This window comes from Delphinapterus leucas, chromosome 18 (assembly GCF_059928025.1).
Source record: "Delphinapterus leucas isolate spDelLeu-1000000601 "Yukka" chromosome 18, BTC_Dleu_Yukka2, whole genome shotgun sequence".
Classification (NCBI taxonomy): domain Eukaryota; kingdom Metazoa; phylum Chordata; class Mammalia; order Artiodactyla; family Monodontidae; genus Delphinapterus; species Delphinapterus leucas.
In genome coordinates this window covers 2,470,745-2,483,043 of record NC_143146.1, presented here as the reverse complement: position 1 = coordinate 2,483,043, position 12,299 = coordinate 2,470,745, and the positions used below count along the sequence as shown (strand labels likewise).

At 51.8% G+C, this 12,299-nt stretch overlaps 1 protein-coding gene across 21 annotated transcripts in view; it reads left to right on the top strand.

Annotated features, from left to right (window-relative positions):
* Positions 1–12,299, top strand: part of ARHGEF7 (Rho guanine nucleotide exchange factor 7) — a 97,915-nt gene that overhangs the window by 34,426 nt on the left and 51,190 nt on the right. For all 21 annotated transcript variants that reach the window (XR_016388631.1, XR_016388632.1, XM_089899357.1 and 18 more), the window contains one exon: positions 1,082–1,283. Coding sequence is in view for 19 of the 21 variants with exons in the window: in XM_089899348.1 (XP_089755474.1) it covers positions 1,082–1,283 (202 nt within the window). In the remaining 2 variants the exon portion in view is untranslated. The remainder of the gene's footprint in view (positions 1–1,081; positions 1,284–12,299) is intronic.

Sequence of the window (12,299 nt, the reverse complement as noted above, 5' to 3'; positions counted from 1 at the left end):
GAGGCTGGGTGGAGGGCAGGGGACACCTGTGTGGGCACATGGGGCTGCCTGCTGCCACCTGGGGGGACTGGACGCTGGACTCCCAGCCTCATCTTGGCTGATGTCACTGGTGCTGGAGGAGCTCTGGGGCTTGGTGGGCCACGGGACGTCCTGCCTGGTCCCCTTGGACACCCGCGTGCTGGCTGAGTGGCCCATGTGCTGTCCCTTTCCCGCCCCTTTGGCCAGGAGAGCAGACTCTGCTTGGGGATTTTTGTTTGTCGACTTCCGTTGGCAGTTCCAGGTTGCAGGCCTCTCCAGCACCCGGTCTGGGATAGATGGAGACAGACATTCTAGCCAGTCTGCCTGCCTCTGCCCACTTTTCAGAGATCTGCAGTTAGGCTTAGCCTCTGAGAAAGATGCAAGTTAAAATGAGGTACACTTCCCTCCTGTCGGCTTGGCGGTATCCAGCGCTGGTGAGTGTTTGAAGCAGCCAGACGTCTTAGACGCTGCTGGCGGGAATGTCTGGGACCTTTTTGGAGGGCAACTTAGCAGTGGGCGTTAAGATTTAAAATGTGTCATCCGTGTTCTCTGACCTGAATTTAACGTATCGGCTCATTTACAGGCGTGTGCAAAGACATGTGCAGACAGTTCTGATGCAGCCTTGTTTTGCAGTAGAAAGCACCTAGACATGGTCTCAGGTCTAGTAGTGGAGACTTGGTTAAGTAACTAATGGCACTGCCGTACAGCGTAATATTAAGCGGTTAAGACTGAAGTAGTTAAGGACCGCTGGGGAAATGCTCACAGTGCATTAACTTGTTGCAAACTGTAGAGAAGTGTGTAGCGTGTAAATGTATGTGAAAGTGTGTCTCTGTTCATGTAGGCACCACGCTGGCAGGAATAAGACCTTTGCAGCCATTGAGGGTTTCCTCCGGGACTGGACCTGGGGCAGTGGACAGGGCCGTGGGGACTTTGGTGTGTCCAGCGCCCCTCTGCCACATGAACGGGGTGGTTACGCCGTGTCTGTCCAAGCGAAATCTGTTCGTGTCATCACAGTGTAGAATGTGTGTCCTTCATGACATCTCCTCCCTTCTCCCCTTTTTAGGACATGACGGATAATAGCAACAATCAGCTGGTCGTAAGAGCCAAGTTTAACTTCCAGCAGACGAATGAAGACGAGCTGTCCTTTGCGAAAGGCGACGTCATCCACGTCACGCGGGTGGAGGAAGGGGGCTGGTGGGAGGGCACGCACAGCGGCAGGACCGGCTGGTTCCCCAGCAACTACGTGCGCGAGATCAAGCCCAGCGGTGAGTGGCCGGCGGGGGGAGCGGGAGGCAGGGCGCGTGCCCCCTGTCTTGGGCGGGGCCAGTCTCCCGTGTCCTTTCTGCGAGGGGGAGTGGTGTTTGCCCCCGCGCTGGGGAAAGGGCTGCACGGTCACAGGCTAGCTCTTCATTCCGTTGCGACATCAGCACTTTAAAATAGAGGCTTACTCTGTTATTTTCCCTTTGTAAGGAGAAACAGCTCCAATCTGTTGGGGTTTTATTTTTGTGGTTACGCTTTTACATAAGGTAAACTTTATCGCCCTTTGTAGGGCTCCTGTCAGGACTGAGAGCTGGCTCTGTCCCGCAGGCTGTGGTGGCTTCTTGGTGTGGTGGGTTTCTTGCTGTGGGTGCTTTTGCCCGTCATGTACAGTTAAGTAATTTCTGTCCTTTTCTTTGTGCTAATAATAGCATTTTAAAATGCATCGCTTTCCTTAGGTTTTCTGCAATGGCTTAACATTACTGAATTTAAAAAATCATTCAGATGCTTATCTTGTTTTGAAAGGGAATAGTGAGTGGTACTGGCACTGTTTTCATTTCTGCTTAGATTCACGTCGTGGAATCGCAGGTTCCCTCTACGGCCCGGGATCTGTGATTTGTGTCACTCCGGTATGGATGTGGAAGTTCTGGCGCACGGCCTCTGCGTGTGTGTGCGTGGTGCCGTCCTGCGTGGCGTCACGGGGGGGAATGGCAGGCCTCCCGAGCACGTCTGCCCAGTAGTCCCTCGTTCCCTGAAGCAGCGTTAATTTATCGATAGAGACTGCTGGTTTTATCAGTGCAGTCATGTAGTCCTTGCCTTCATGGGTTCATGTGTGTGTGTGTATATGTTTGTATTCATATGGAGCTGGGGTGTAGGTGCTCTGATGAGTGAGATTTCAGAACCAGCGTCTTAAAGGGAAGAGTGGGTGGCCGGAGACGCAGAGGTGGGGAGGGATTTGCAGGCCAAGTCTGCTGTGACTTGACTTGCATGTCGTCCGTTGTCTGGAAAGGCCTTGCCGCGTGCTGCGGTGTTCTGCTTCTGCCTGGGGAGACTGGTGGTGGTCCGCGGTGCGGGTAGGGCCGCGTGGAAGGAGTGTGATGGGAGCGGCTCCGCGCGGGGAGGAGCCCCGGGGCCCGCGGGCGTTTCAGGTTAGGGTGCGGGGACGGCGCTCCCTCGTGGGGTCAGTGGGGCTCCCTGGTGCGCGTTGGTGCGCCTGTGCTGCGGGCCTGGTGGCACAGAGCAGGAGCCCGGGGAGCGCCAATTGCTGCTCTTTGGCTTTTTGAGGTAGCAAGAAGAAGAGCTGTCTAAAAGTGAACGTGACAGTTTTGATAAAACGAGTATTTTCCTAGCAGTGACACCAAACCATAAGTATTTTAATAAGGCAGCCTGCAGCCCTGATTGGCAAAGGTTTCCGGTGTTGGATTTTGGGGGGGAATAACACGTGCTTCTTCTGTCTTTTTTAGATTGTAGTAAAATTTACCATAATGTAAAATTGAACATTTTAAAAATGTTTACGTGTACGGTGTAGTGGCACTAAGTACGCTCACGTTGCTGTGCAGCCATCCCACCGTCCGTCTCAGAACTTTCTCATCTTCCCAAATTCTCAACCCATTAAACAATTCCTGTCTCCCCTGAGCCCCCTGGCAGTCCCCATGCGACTTTGTCTCGACTGACGTTTGACTCCTAAGAGCCTCATGTTAGGGGAATCATACATGATTTGTCCTTTTGTGACAGGCTTATTTCACTCAGCATGTCTTCTGGGTTCACCCGTGTTGTAGTGTGTGTGCCAGAATTTCACTCCTTTTTAAGGCTGAATAATATGCCCTTGTATGATTATGCCACTGATAAACCCTCACACCTCTGTGTTTCTCCTCTGTTCTCACACTGCCGCCACACTTGGAGCACTTCTTCCACCAGTGTGTGGGCTTTCCACACATCACGCCACTGGATCACACCAGCTGGGTGTCCTGCAGTTCAGTTCAGTTCTGATAGCCATCTGCCTGGGGTCAGTGTCACAGAGGTTGACGGCTCAGGCCCACAAGACTGACCCCACTTCATATGCCACCGGCCCCAGGTTGTCACCTGGGCTTCTGACCAACTGGCTGTAAATTGGGGTTCCTGTGACCCTCTCCTAGAGTTTGATAATTTGCAGAACTCGGGGGGAGCGCTCCTCAGGTTTCCTGGTTTATCCCGGAGGAGAGGACACAGATGAACAGCCGGATGAAGAGGCACGGGGGGCGAGGCCCAGAAGGGTCCCAGGCGCGGGAGATTCTGTCCCCGTGGAGTTGGGGTGCCACCTTCCTGGCACGTAGGTGTGTTCCCCGACCTGGAAGCTCTCTGAACCCCACGCTGTTGGGATTTTACGGAGGTTTCATCACAGAGGCATGAGTGATGGTTAACTCAGTCTCCAGCCCTCTTTCCTTCCTGAGAATGGGGCGGGGCTGGAAGCTCCGAGCTTCTAATCACGGCTTGGTCGTTGTGGTGACCAGGAGCCATCCAGAAGCCCCCCTGGAGTCGCCTCATGAGAACAAAGGACGCCCCTGTCACCCAGGAAACTGCAGGGGGTTTAGGGACTGTGTGTCAGGAACAGGGTCAGAGACCTGTTAGAACAGAAGATGCTCCCAGCGGCCTCGTCAGGACGTTCCGAGGGCTTCGGGAACCTCGTGCCAGGAACCGGGGGCAGAGGCCAGTACATATGTGTACGTGTTTTTACTTCACACCCGAATTTTGTTTATCCATTCTTCTGTTCCTAGACTTTGGGATTGTTTCTAGCTTTTGGCTCTTGTGAATAATGTTGCCGTGAACATGGCTGTACAGATGCCTGTCCTGAGTCCTTTCAGTTCTCCTGGGTATATTCCTAGGAGTGGAATTGCTGGCTCATACAGCAGTGACTATGTTCAGTTTTTGAGGAACTGTTGTGCTGCTTCCACAGCAGCTACACCATTTCACATTCCCATCAGCAATGCACAGGGGTTCCTATTTCTCCACATCTTTGCTGACACTTGTTGTTTTCTGTTTTGTTTTGTTTTTTTGATAATGGCCATCCTAACGGGTGTAAAGTGGTGTCTCATTGTTGCTCTTTTTCTATAGTTGATACCGTTCTATTGTTGATAATAAAAGCAGTGTATTTTCATTATCATAATAACACAGTTAGCAATAATAGCCAAGTTTTGATGTTCTGGTTCCTGTAGAAAGTGCTTTTCATCTGTGACTTCAGTCCTCACCACAACTCCAGAGGATAAGTACTGTTGGTATATTCAGGGCATAGGGTACACACGTCCTCAGGGGTCACAGAGCTGGTGATGGGCACGTCCTCAGGGGTCACGGAGCTGGTGGTGGGCACGTCCTCAGGGGGTCACGGAGCTGGTGATGGGCACGTCCTCGGGGGTCACGGAGCTGGTGGTGGGCACGTCCTCAGGGGGTCACGGAGCTGGTGATGGGGCACGTCCTCAGGGGTCGCGGAGCTGGTGGTGGGCACGTCCTCAGGGGTCACGGAGCTGGTGGTGGGCACGTCCTCAGGGGTCACGGGGCTGGTGGTGGGCACGTCCTCAGGGGTCACGGGGCTGGTGGTGGGCATGTCCTCAGGGGTCACGGGGCTGGTGGTAGGGCACGTCCTCAGGGGGTCACGGAGCTGGTGGTGGGGCACGTCCTCGGGGGTCACGGGGCTGGTGGTGGGCACGTCCTCGGGGGTCACGGGGCTGGTGGTGGGGCACGTCCTCGGGGGTCACGGGGCTGGTGGTGGGCACGTCCTCGGGGGTCACGGGGCTGGTGGTGGGGCACGTCCTCAGGGGGTCACGGGGCTGGTGGTGGGGCACGTCCTCAGGGGTCACGGGGCTGGTGGTGGGCACGTCCTCAGGGGTCATGGGGCTGGTGGTGGGCACGTCCTCAGGGGTCACGGGGCTGGTGGTGGCAAAGCCATAAAGAGTGGAACGTGCTGATGCGCAGGCGTCTGTTGAACCTGTGCCTCTTGCATTTCGCTGTGCGCAGCTCATTTAAATGGGAATTCTGGTCTGATTTTGAGTCACCATAGTAAGAGTGCAAATGAATTTTTCCTTTTCAGGTATTTCTCCAAAGTTAACCTTTGAAAATTACACTGAAAAGATAGTCCCAGAGGGTTGTTTTCAGGTGGATGAGAGTATGGTCAGTGCCGTCTGTTGTTTTCAGGTGGATGTATGAGTGTGGTCAGTGTCATTTGTGGTGGCGGGTTGTTCACAGCTGTTGGCCTCTGAGCATCTAGCAGCCTGGCATGAGTGTTCTGCTCTCAGCCCCACTTTTGGAGGGGGGTTTTGGGGCTGAGAGCCGGGGGTGGCGAGGGGGGCAGATGTGGCTCTAAGGAGAACCAGCCATTGCATGTTTATGAGTGTTTACCTGCATCAGGAGTGACTGCATCACTTTGTTCTGCCTAAAATTCCTATTTCTGTGTCTTAATCCTGTGTTTCTGTGTGTCCGTGTGTGTGTGTGTGTGTGTGTGAGAGAGAGAGAGAGAGAGAGACCCCTTTTCATTGTATGTGCGTAACTGCATTGTTGTCCAAGGGCTGTTTGCAGGGGTCACATGGAATCCCTAGTTTTCATACCAAACTGAGACCCAAGTAACTTTGAAAACTTTCCTTTTTTTCCTGTTTGTTTTTTAAAATATAGGGAATAACATATTTGCTTAAATTGGTGATCTGTTATGCTGAGTATTCTTTATTTGACTGTTGAACCAAAGGACTAACCTCTTTTGGTAAGTTTCTATCCCGGGTGTCCTCAGGTTACTCCAGTATTTTCTAAGGAAAGCTGTCCCTGTCTGATTTTAAACGTGGGCATTTGAGAAGGAAAGACGTGAAACCATGTTTTTACCGTATCACTCTGTAACAGTTGAGAGTGAAACTCTAGGATCACAGTAACATTTCTGTATTGCATTTTTTTTTAGTAATTAATGTGGCTTTTTGATTTTGGAATAGGTTTCCTTTTTGAAAGAGCAAGTTTAGCATAAGTGTTGTAATTCACAGTGTCATTAATGCTTAATTTTCTGTAAAGAAAATGTGCCAGGTCCCAACATACAGACTTCTCTAACTGGCCATCACGTCAGGGTCATTTCCTTACCAAAGACAAACAGCGACTTCCTTTAAACAGTGAGTTTCTCTTCTGCGTTAAATTTTGATTTGATTTACTAATATTTTTATCGAATAAACAAAGCTGAGATTCCTTCTCCGTGATGTCCCCTGGGCTGCACGTCTCCGGGTGAGTTCTCGAGTGTCCAGCTTCTGTCCGGCTTCTCGGGCAGGGCGTGTGCGCGGCCGCGGCCGCCTGCCCCCTTGTGGCCGGAGGTGGCAGTGCTCTGGTCAGGCTTCACCCCGCGTGTTCATGTCTTGGACCTGTGTGTGGTTTCTTGTTTGAAATACTCCCTCCTTGAAGACAGATCTCTTCCAAGAGTCTGCCTGAGGATATTTCACATTTTGCTGCAAACGCACTGGGTGTTCTTCCTGAATACGTGAAACTCATTTTATTCACACAGATGTAGATGTGTATTTTACACGCACGTGCGATAGTTTCTTAAATTCGAGAGAGATGGAAGGAAAGCAGCCAGGAGGCCGGCTCTGTAGTGAGCGGCGCTGCTGCTGCCCTCCTTCAGGGAACGCGGACGCGCTGGGTCTCCCATGGGTTAGAACGTGAGCACTGCCGTGGCCGGGCGGCTGCTGGGGCACCCGTGGGCTCGGGATGCTCACAAGTCCCGGTTCACGTGTGCACCTCGTGCACCAGGTTTCTTTTAAGGGGTTATTTCTGATGCGCTGAGTTTACTTTCTCCCATTTCTCATCAGTGAACAGTGAAGGCACTTCGTGGAAATGTTCCTTTGGGATCGGGTGAGCTTGGGGTGCTGAGTCATGAGCCGTGCTTGGCAGTGATGTGGGAACTTAAATGACTCTCACTTGCAGTGTGATGTTTAATGAGCATTCACACTGCCATTTCCTAAGTTTCTCATTTTCCAGTATTTTCTGTTTAATTTTGGCATACTAAAGTGACGTGAAATGCAAGCTGGATTTTGGACGCAGTTATTACTCTGGCTGTGAAAGAGCAGTGTTTGATAGAAATATAACCTGTGCAGGGAGAGGGACAGGGTGACACAGAACCTTGTTTCATTAGTGTGGCAGGGAAAAGCCTCTGCCCTCACCCCCTTCTTTGGCATGGAATGGGTTTGGGCGTGTGTGTGTGCATGCACACGCTGTGCATGGGTGCACGTGATGCTCTGTTTCTGAAGGCACCCGGGATGGGGCTGTGCCTGTCCATGCTCTCTCTTCCTGATGCACATTTTTTGGGTGGGGAGAGTATAAAATGTAAGCCTGGCATCTCTGGGGCGTGTGGGGAACCTCACATATGTACAGAGCGGCCTGCAGTTAGGGGGTTGGTAATTTGTTCTGGAATGTGGAAGTGAGTGTCCCTCTAGAGTAACATAATAAACGCACGCTCACACGAACACCGATGTTACTGGGCACTGTAGGGCGTGTTCTGTGAGCGTGGCCACGTCCCAGTGACCGTGATTAACACCCCCTGGTTCAAGGACACGCCCATGGGTCAACTGTCCTGTAGCAGTTTGGGGTCAGGGTCCATAGTCTTCAGTAATAGAGATGCTCTTTTTAAAAAAAGTTTTATTTGTGAAATATTACGTTAAAAGTAATCCAGGCATGTGGAAACAGAGCACGTGGGACAGAAAAGCCGATGGGGTGACGAGCAGAGGTCGCTTGCTCCCCCCTCCCCCCCTCCTGGCCCTCGCCCCTGGGAGACCCCGGCCCCCGCCATGAGCTGCCTTCTCTGCGCAGCCCCTTCCTGTGTGTGGTGGGACTTCTCTGCCTGATTTGTGTCCTGCAGACTTTCTCTCTGACTTGTCCTCCCTTGCCCTCTCTCCTGTTGGTTCCCTTTATCAGGAATGCTAACCAATATCCTTTATTTCATGTCCACGGACATTGACAGTCATCTCTTGATGCCCCTCTGCGTAACACGAGGACTTACCCTTGACCTTTTTCCACCTTTGCATTCTGTTTTTCATACTCCAAGGTTGTTAACGATTGCACTCAGTTCTAAAATCACAGCCAACGTCCATTCAACAAATATTTACTTGAGTGGCCACTGTTGTGGGAACTGGGGGAACAACAGTGAAAAAACAACAGAATGTCTACCCATAAATTGGGAAGCCTACCTGAGGTCCCCTGAATAGAAAATTGGGTAGCATGGGTGATGGGGAAGGGGGCGGTGCCCTGTGCTCCCTGCTGGCGTTAAGTAAAGAGAGGAGGGGCTTTGAAAGGATAAAGAAGGCTTAGGGCAGAGCAGCCCCCATGCATGGTGTAGATCTTATTTAGTTCCTAATTCAGATAAGCCAACTACAAAAGTCATGTTGTAACCGACCGGGAAATTTGAATATGGACTTGCATCAGATAATATTAAGGAATTATTAGGAATTTGTCAGGTGTGATAAGTGCCTGATGTTGGGATTTTAATTAAAGAGGAGATCCCTCTGAGTAGGGTGGACACGGAAGTGTTGGTGGGCTTTGCTGTGAGGCTTCCAGGAGGAAAGAGGGTATGAGAGCAGCCGGGGTACAGGCTCAGCAGGGGCACACGTGTGTGGGGTTCTCCCCACTCCTGTGCACACTTGGAGATCTCTGTAACAGAGGGTCAGACCGAGGTTCAGGAGAGTCCACAGGGACAGATTGTCGCTAAATGAACCAGGAAGACGCTCAGCAGTTGAAAGCCAATAGGAAGGAGTACAGGGTTGAGGAAACTGGCAGCACAGAAACCAGTGACCGTGGGGCTTAACCCCTGGGGAGCCTGACCGGGGATGGGAGAATGGTTTCCAGGCCGGGTGACAAACAGTGGAGACTCAGAAGCGGGAGCCAGAGTTGGAGTTGTCCTCAGGGCTGAGCGTCGCCCGTGGGCTCCGAGGGGTCAGTGCACACAGCCTGGCGGGAGGGCCGCCACCAGCGCAGAAAGCAGGGCTGTGAAACCTTCGGACAGGAGAGGCAGAGGGAAATGAGGGATGACGAGAGGGAGCCGTTACCCTTCCAGAAAGAGGCGGAAGAAAAGCCCACGATAGCTGGGCCCTGAGGTGGCCGGGGTGTGACTGCCTTTGCCTCTGGGAGCATCGCCAGCGGCAGGGCCGCCCCCCGGGGGTGGAGGGGTGACTGTGTAGGGCTGCCGTGCTGCCCTAGCCCAGGACGCGAGAACTTGCTGTTTCTGGAAAGTAACGCTGCCTGCTCGTTTGCTTTGTTGTCTCCTGAACATCCGGTTAGATTTTACCCTCCGTGGCTTTTAATCCGCTTTTCATGCTTTCGTTTCTTTGCTTCACTGGACCACACTCACTTGGAGTCCATTCCTCAGATCTTTCCCTTCCCTGTTCCCTCCTCACTGCCCTGTTTACCTGTCCACCAAGATTTTCGTTTTAGTGACCATCGTATTCATTTCTAGAAGTTGTTTCATTCTTTTCCGGATGCTCTTCATTTTCATGATGCCTTTTTAATTCATTATGGTCCTAATTTCTTTCCAGGCATTTTAAGCACATTTGCTGTACAGCCTCCTAGATTATCCTGTTAATTTCTACATCTCGGGGACTGGTTCCCTCGTATGTTTTCTGTTTACACTCTCTTGGTGGTTCATTCTTCATGAGCTTGTGCTTTATTTTATGGACTGCTCTTTGGTGGATGGTTGTTCAGTGGGTACCTCTGTACCCTGGGTTGCAGAAGTACCTACAGAGACAGCTGACATTGGCTTCCTCCGGGCCCCGAGAGCTTTCTTGCCCTTGGCAAATCCTGGTGGTCCTGCAGGAGATGGTGTGGCCTTGGACTGCATGCTTGGCAGGGTCAGCCTTGGTTTGGTTTCTCACAGGCTGTGTCCCCCATCCCTGAGTGGCCAGCACACTTCCTAGTTGCTTCTCTGGCCGGCGGACAGAAGTCTCTAGGCTTTCTTTCGTTAGCCGTGCGGGTCACCAGAGCTCCGCCCGGTGGGACGGGGCAGTCCTGTAACAGCACTGGTTGCAGCCCGGCCGCAGGGCAGCTCCCACCACTGCCGGTGCTTTGCGGCCTCCTTTACTTTGGGCACCTGGTGGGGGTGGTCCCCATCCCCCTCTTCGTTTAGCACATCTGTGTTTAGCTTCTGTTGTTATCGGCGTTTTTGAACATTTATTGCGAGAAAGGGGGGCACGTGTTGCGTCCGTCGGCCCTGGAAGGCGGCGCTGTGCTGTCTTCCTGGCTCCCCCCCCTCGTCCCAGTGAGTGGAATCTATTTTAGCCATTGGATGGGCCAGAACAATGTCTTGTTTTTCTTAGGGTACGGGGAAGGCTGAGTATTTTCTAATATGTTTCCTGTGCATTTTCCTCTGTTATGCGTGCCCATGACCTGGCCTCTGTTATGTTGCACTGACACTTCAAAGTTTTCTCTGGTGGAGGCGCTAGAGGCCACCCGAGGCTCGCAGGGGTCCTGCGCTTCTCCTCGCCCCGCCACCACGGACGACTGTCCCTGGAGCCTGGGCCTGGAGCGCTAGCCAGCGCTGCCCTCCCGGGTCTCCCGCAGGTGGCACGGCGGCAGTCGCACCTTCTGCAGAGGGCGTGCTGGCGGCTCCTTCGTGTGACAGCTCATTGAGCGTCTGGACCCAAGGCTTCAGGCGTGTGTTCGTGACGCCTCCCAGCCCAGAAGTTTCCGTTTAGCGACCAGCACATTGTATGCTTCCTTTTTCTGAGGGAGAAAAGACAACCTCTTTGGACTTAAACCTTGATTTGTCTGGGTCTCTTCTGCCTGTCCCTTATTTTTATAGAATATTAGTAGATTGGAGCTTGCTTTTGAAAAAGCTTCTTCCTTGTAGTTCTCATAGTAAATCGACTGAATTTTATTAACCGTGATGTTGTGAGGTATGTCTTAAGTTTAAGTAAAATGAGGCAGTTGGCAAGTTATTTGCTTTTAAAAAATCTAAAGCAGATTCAAGTCATTCTCATGAATTAACCTTGCTTGCACCCGTGTTGCTGTGTGTCTTCCTCCACCATGTGCTGTTTATGATCCCCGGGGCGGTAATTTAGGCTTCAGCCACCTCCCTTTACTGTCGTTGCATATGCTTCCCCCAAATTGCAGATTTTAAAGATGAAAAGGCATTGTTTTCTTCGGATGGAAACGTCGTAGTTTTTTCTTCCACAGTTAAATGCTTAGCTGCAGATACAAGATTGGGAAGCAAAGTGTATTAGCTAGACTAGATTGGTTTTCCTCTTTGTATTTCTCATGGTTTAGAAGTAGTTTATTTTCTGTGGTGTTCTGCTTCCATCCCATGGGCAGAGAGAATTCTTTCAACTAGGAATAACACCTTCTGTTTTGTTCGTTATTTTCAGCTGTTTGGAAAGCCCTTACAATGAGGCATTGAAAGAAGATTTAGGTAAACAGCTCCATAGGAGGAGGGGGACCCACAGCTAGAGACAGTACGTTTTGCTTTGGGCATTTTTGGGGTTTCTGTTGCTGAGAAGATAATGGAGATATTGAGCAGTTGGAATTAGGGACCCGGAGCTCAGGAGTGTTTGGGGTGGGAGGGAAATGCTGCCTAAAGAGAGAGATTCTGGACAGGTGTGCTCAGCATGCTTTTACCTAACACGCCGGAGGGGCCCCGGCAGCCACGTGTACAGCAGGGCCCCGCAGAGGGGGCAAGGGAGGAAGGGGGTCGTACAGACCGAGGCCCCCAGGCAGTGCTCCTCACAGTTTCTCCTTTCCTCCCCACCAGCCCCACTCTGATGTGGCCTTGGAGAACCAGTGATAGACGCACCCCACAGAACCTCAGTGACAGACACACCCTCCCCACAGAACCTCAGTGACAGACACACACACACACACACACACACACACACACAGAGTGCCAAGGAATCAGTTGGCAAGCGCTTCTTCAGTACCTATTCTGAATAAATCTCTCTTGAATTGGATGAAAGCCATGTAATGTTCAGTACTTGAATCCTTGCAGTAACCGTGACCGCTTTCCTTGTCGTCCCTGGTGTGGAGGCTCCTAAGGCAGTGAGGTTTTTTTCTTG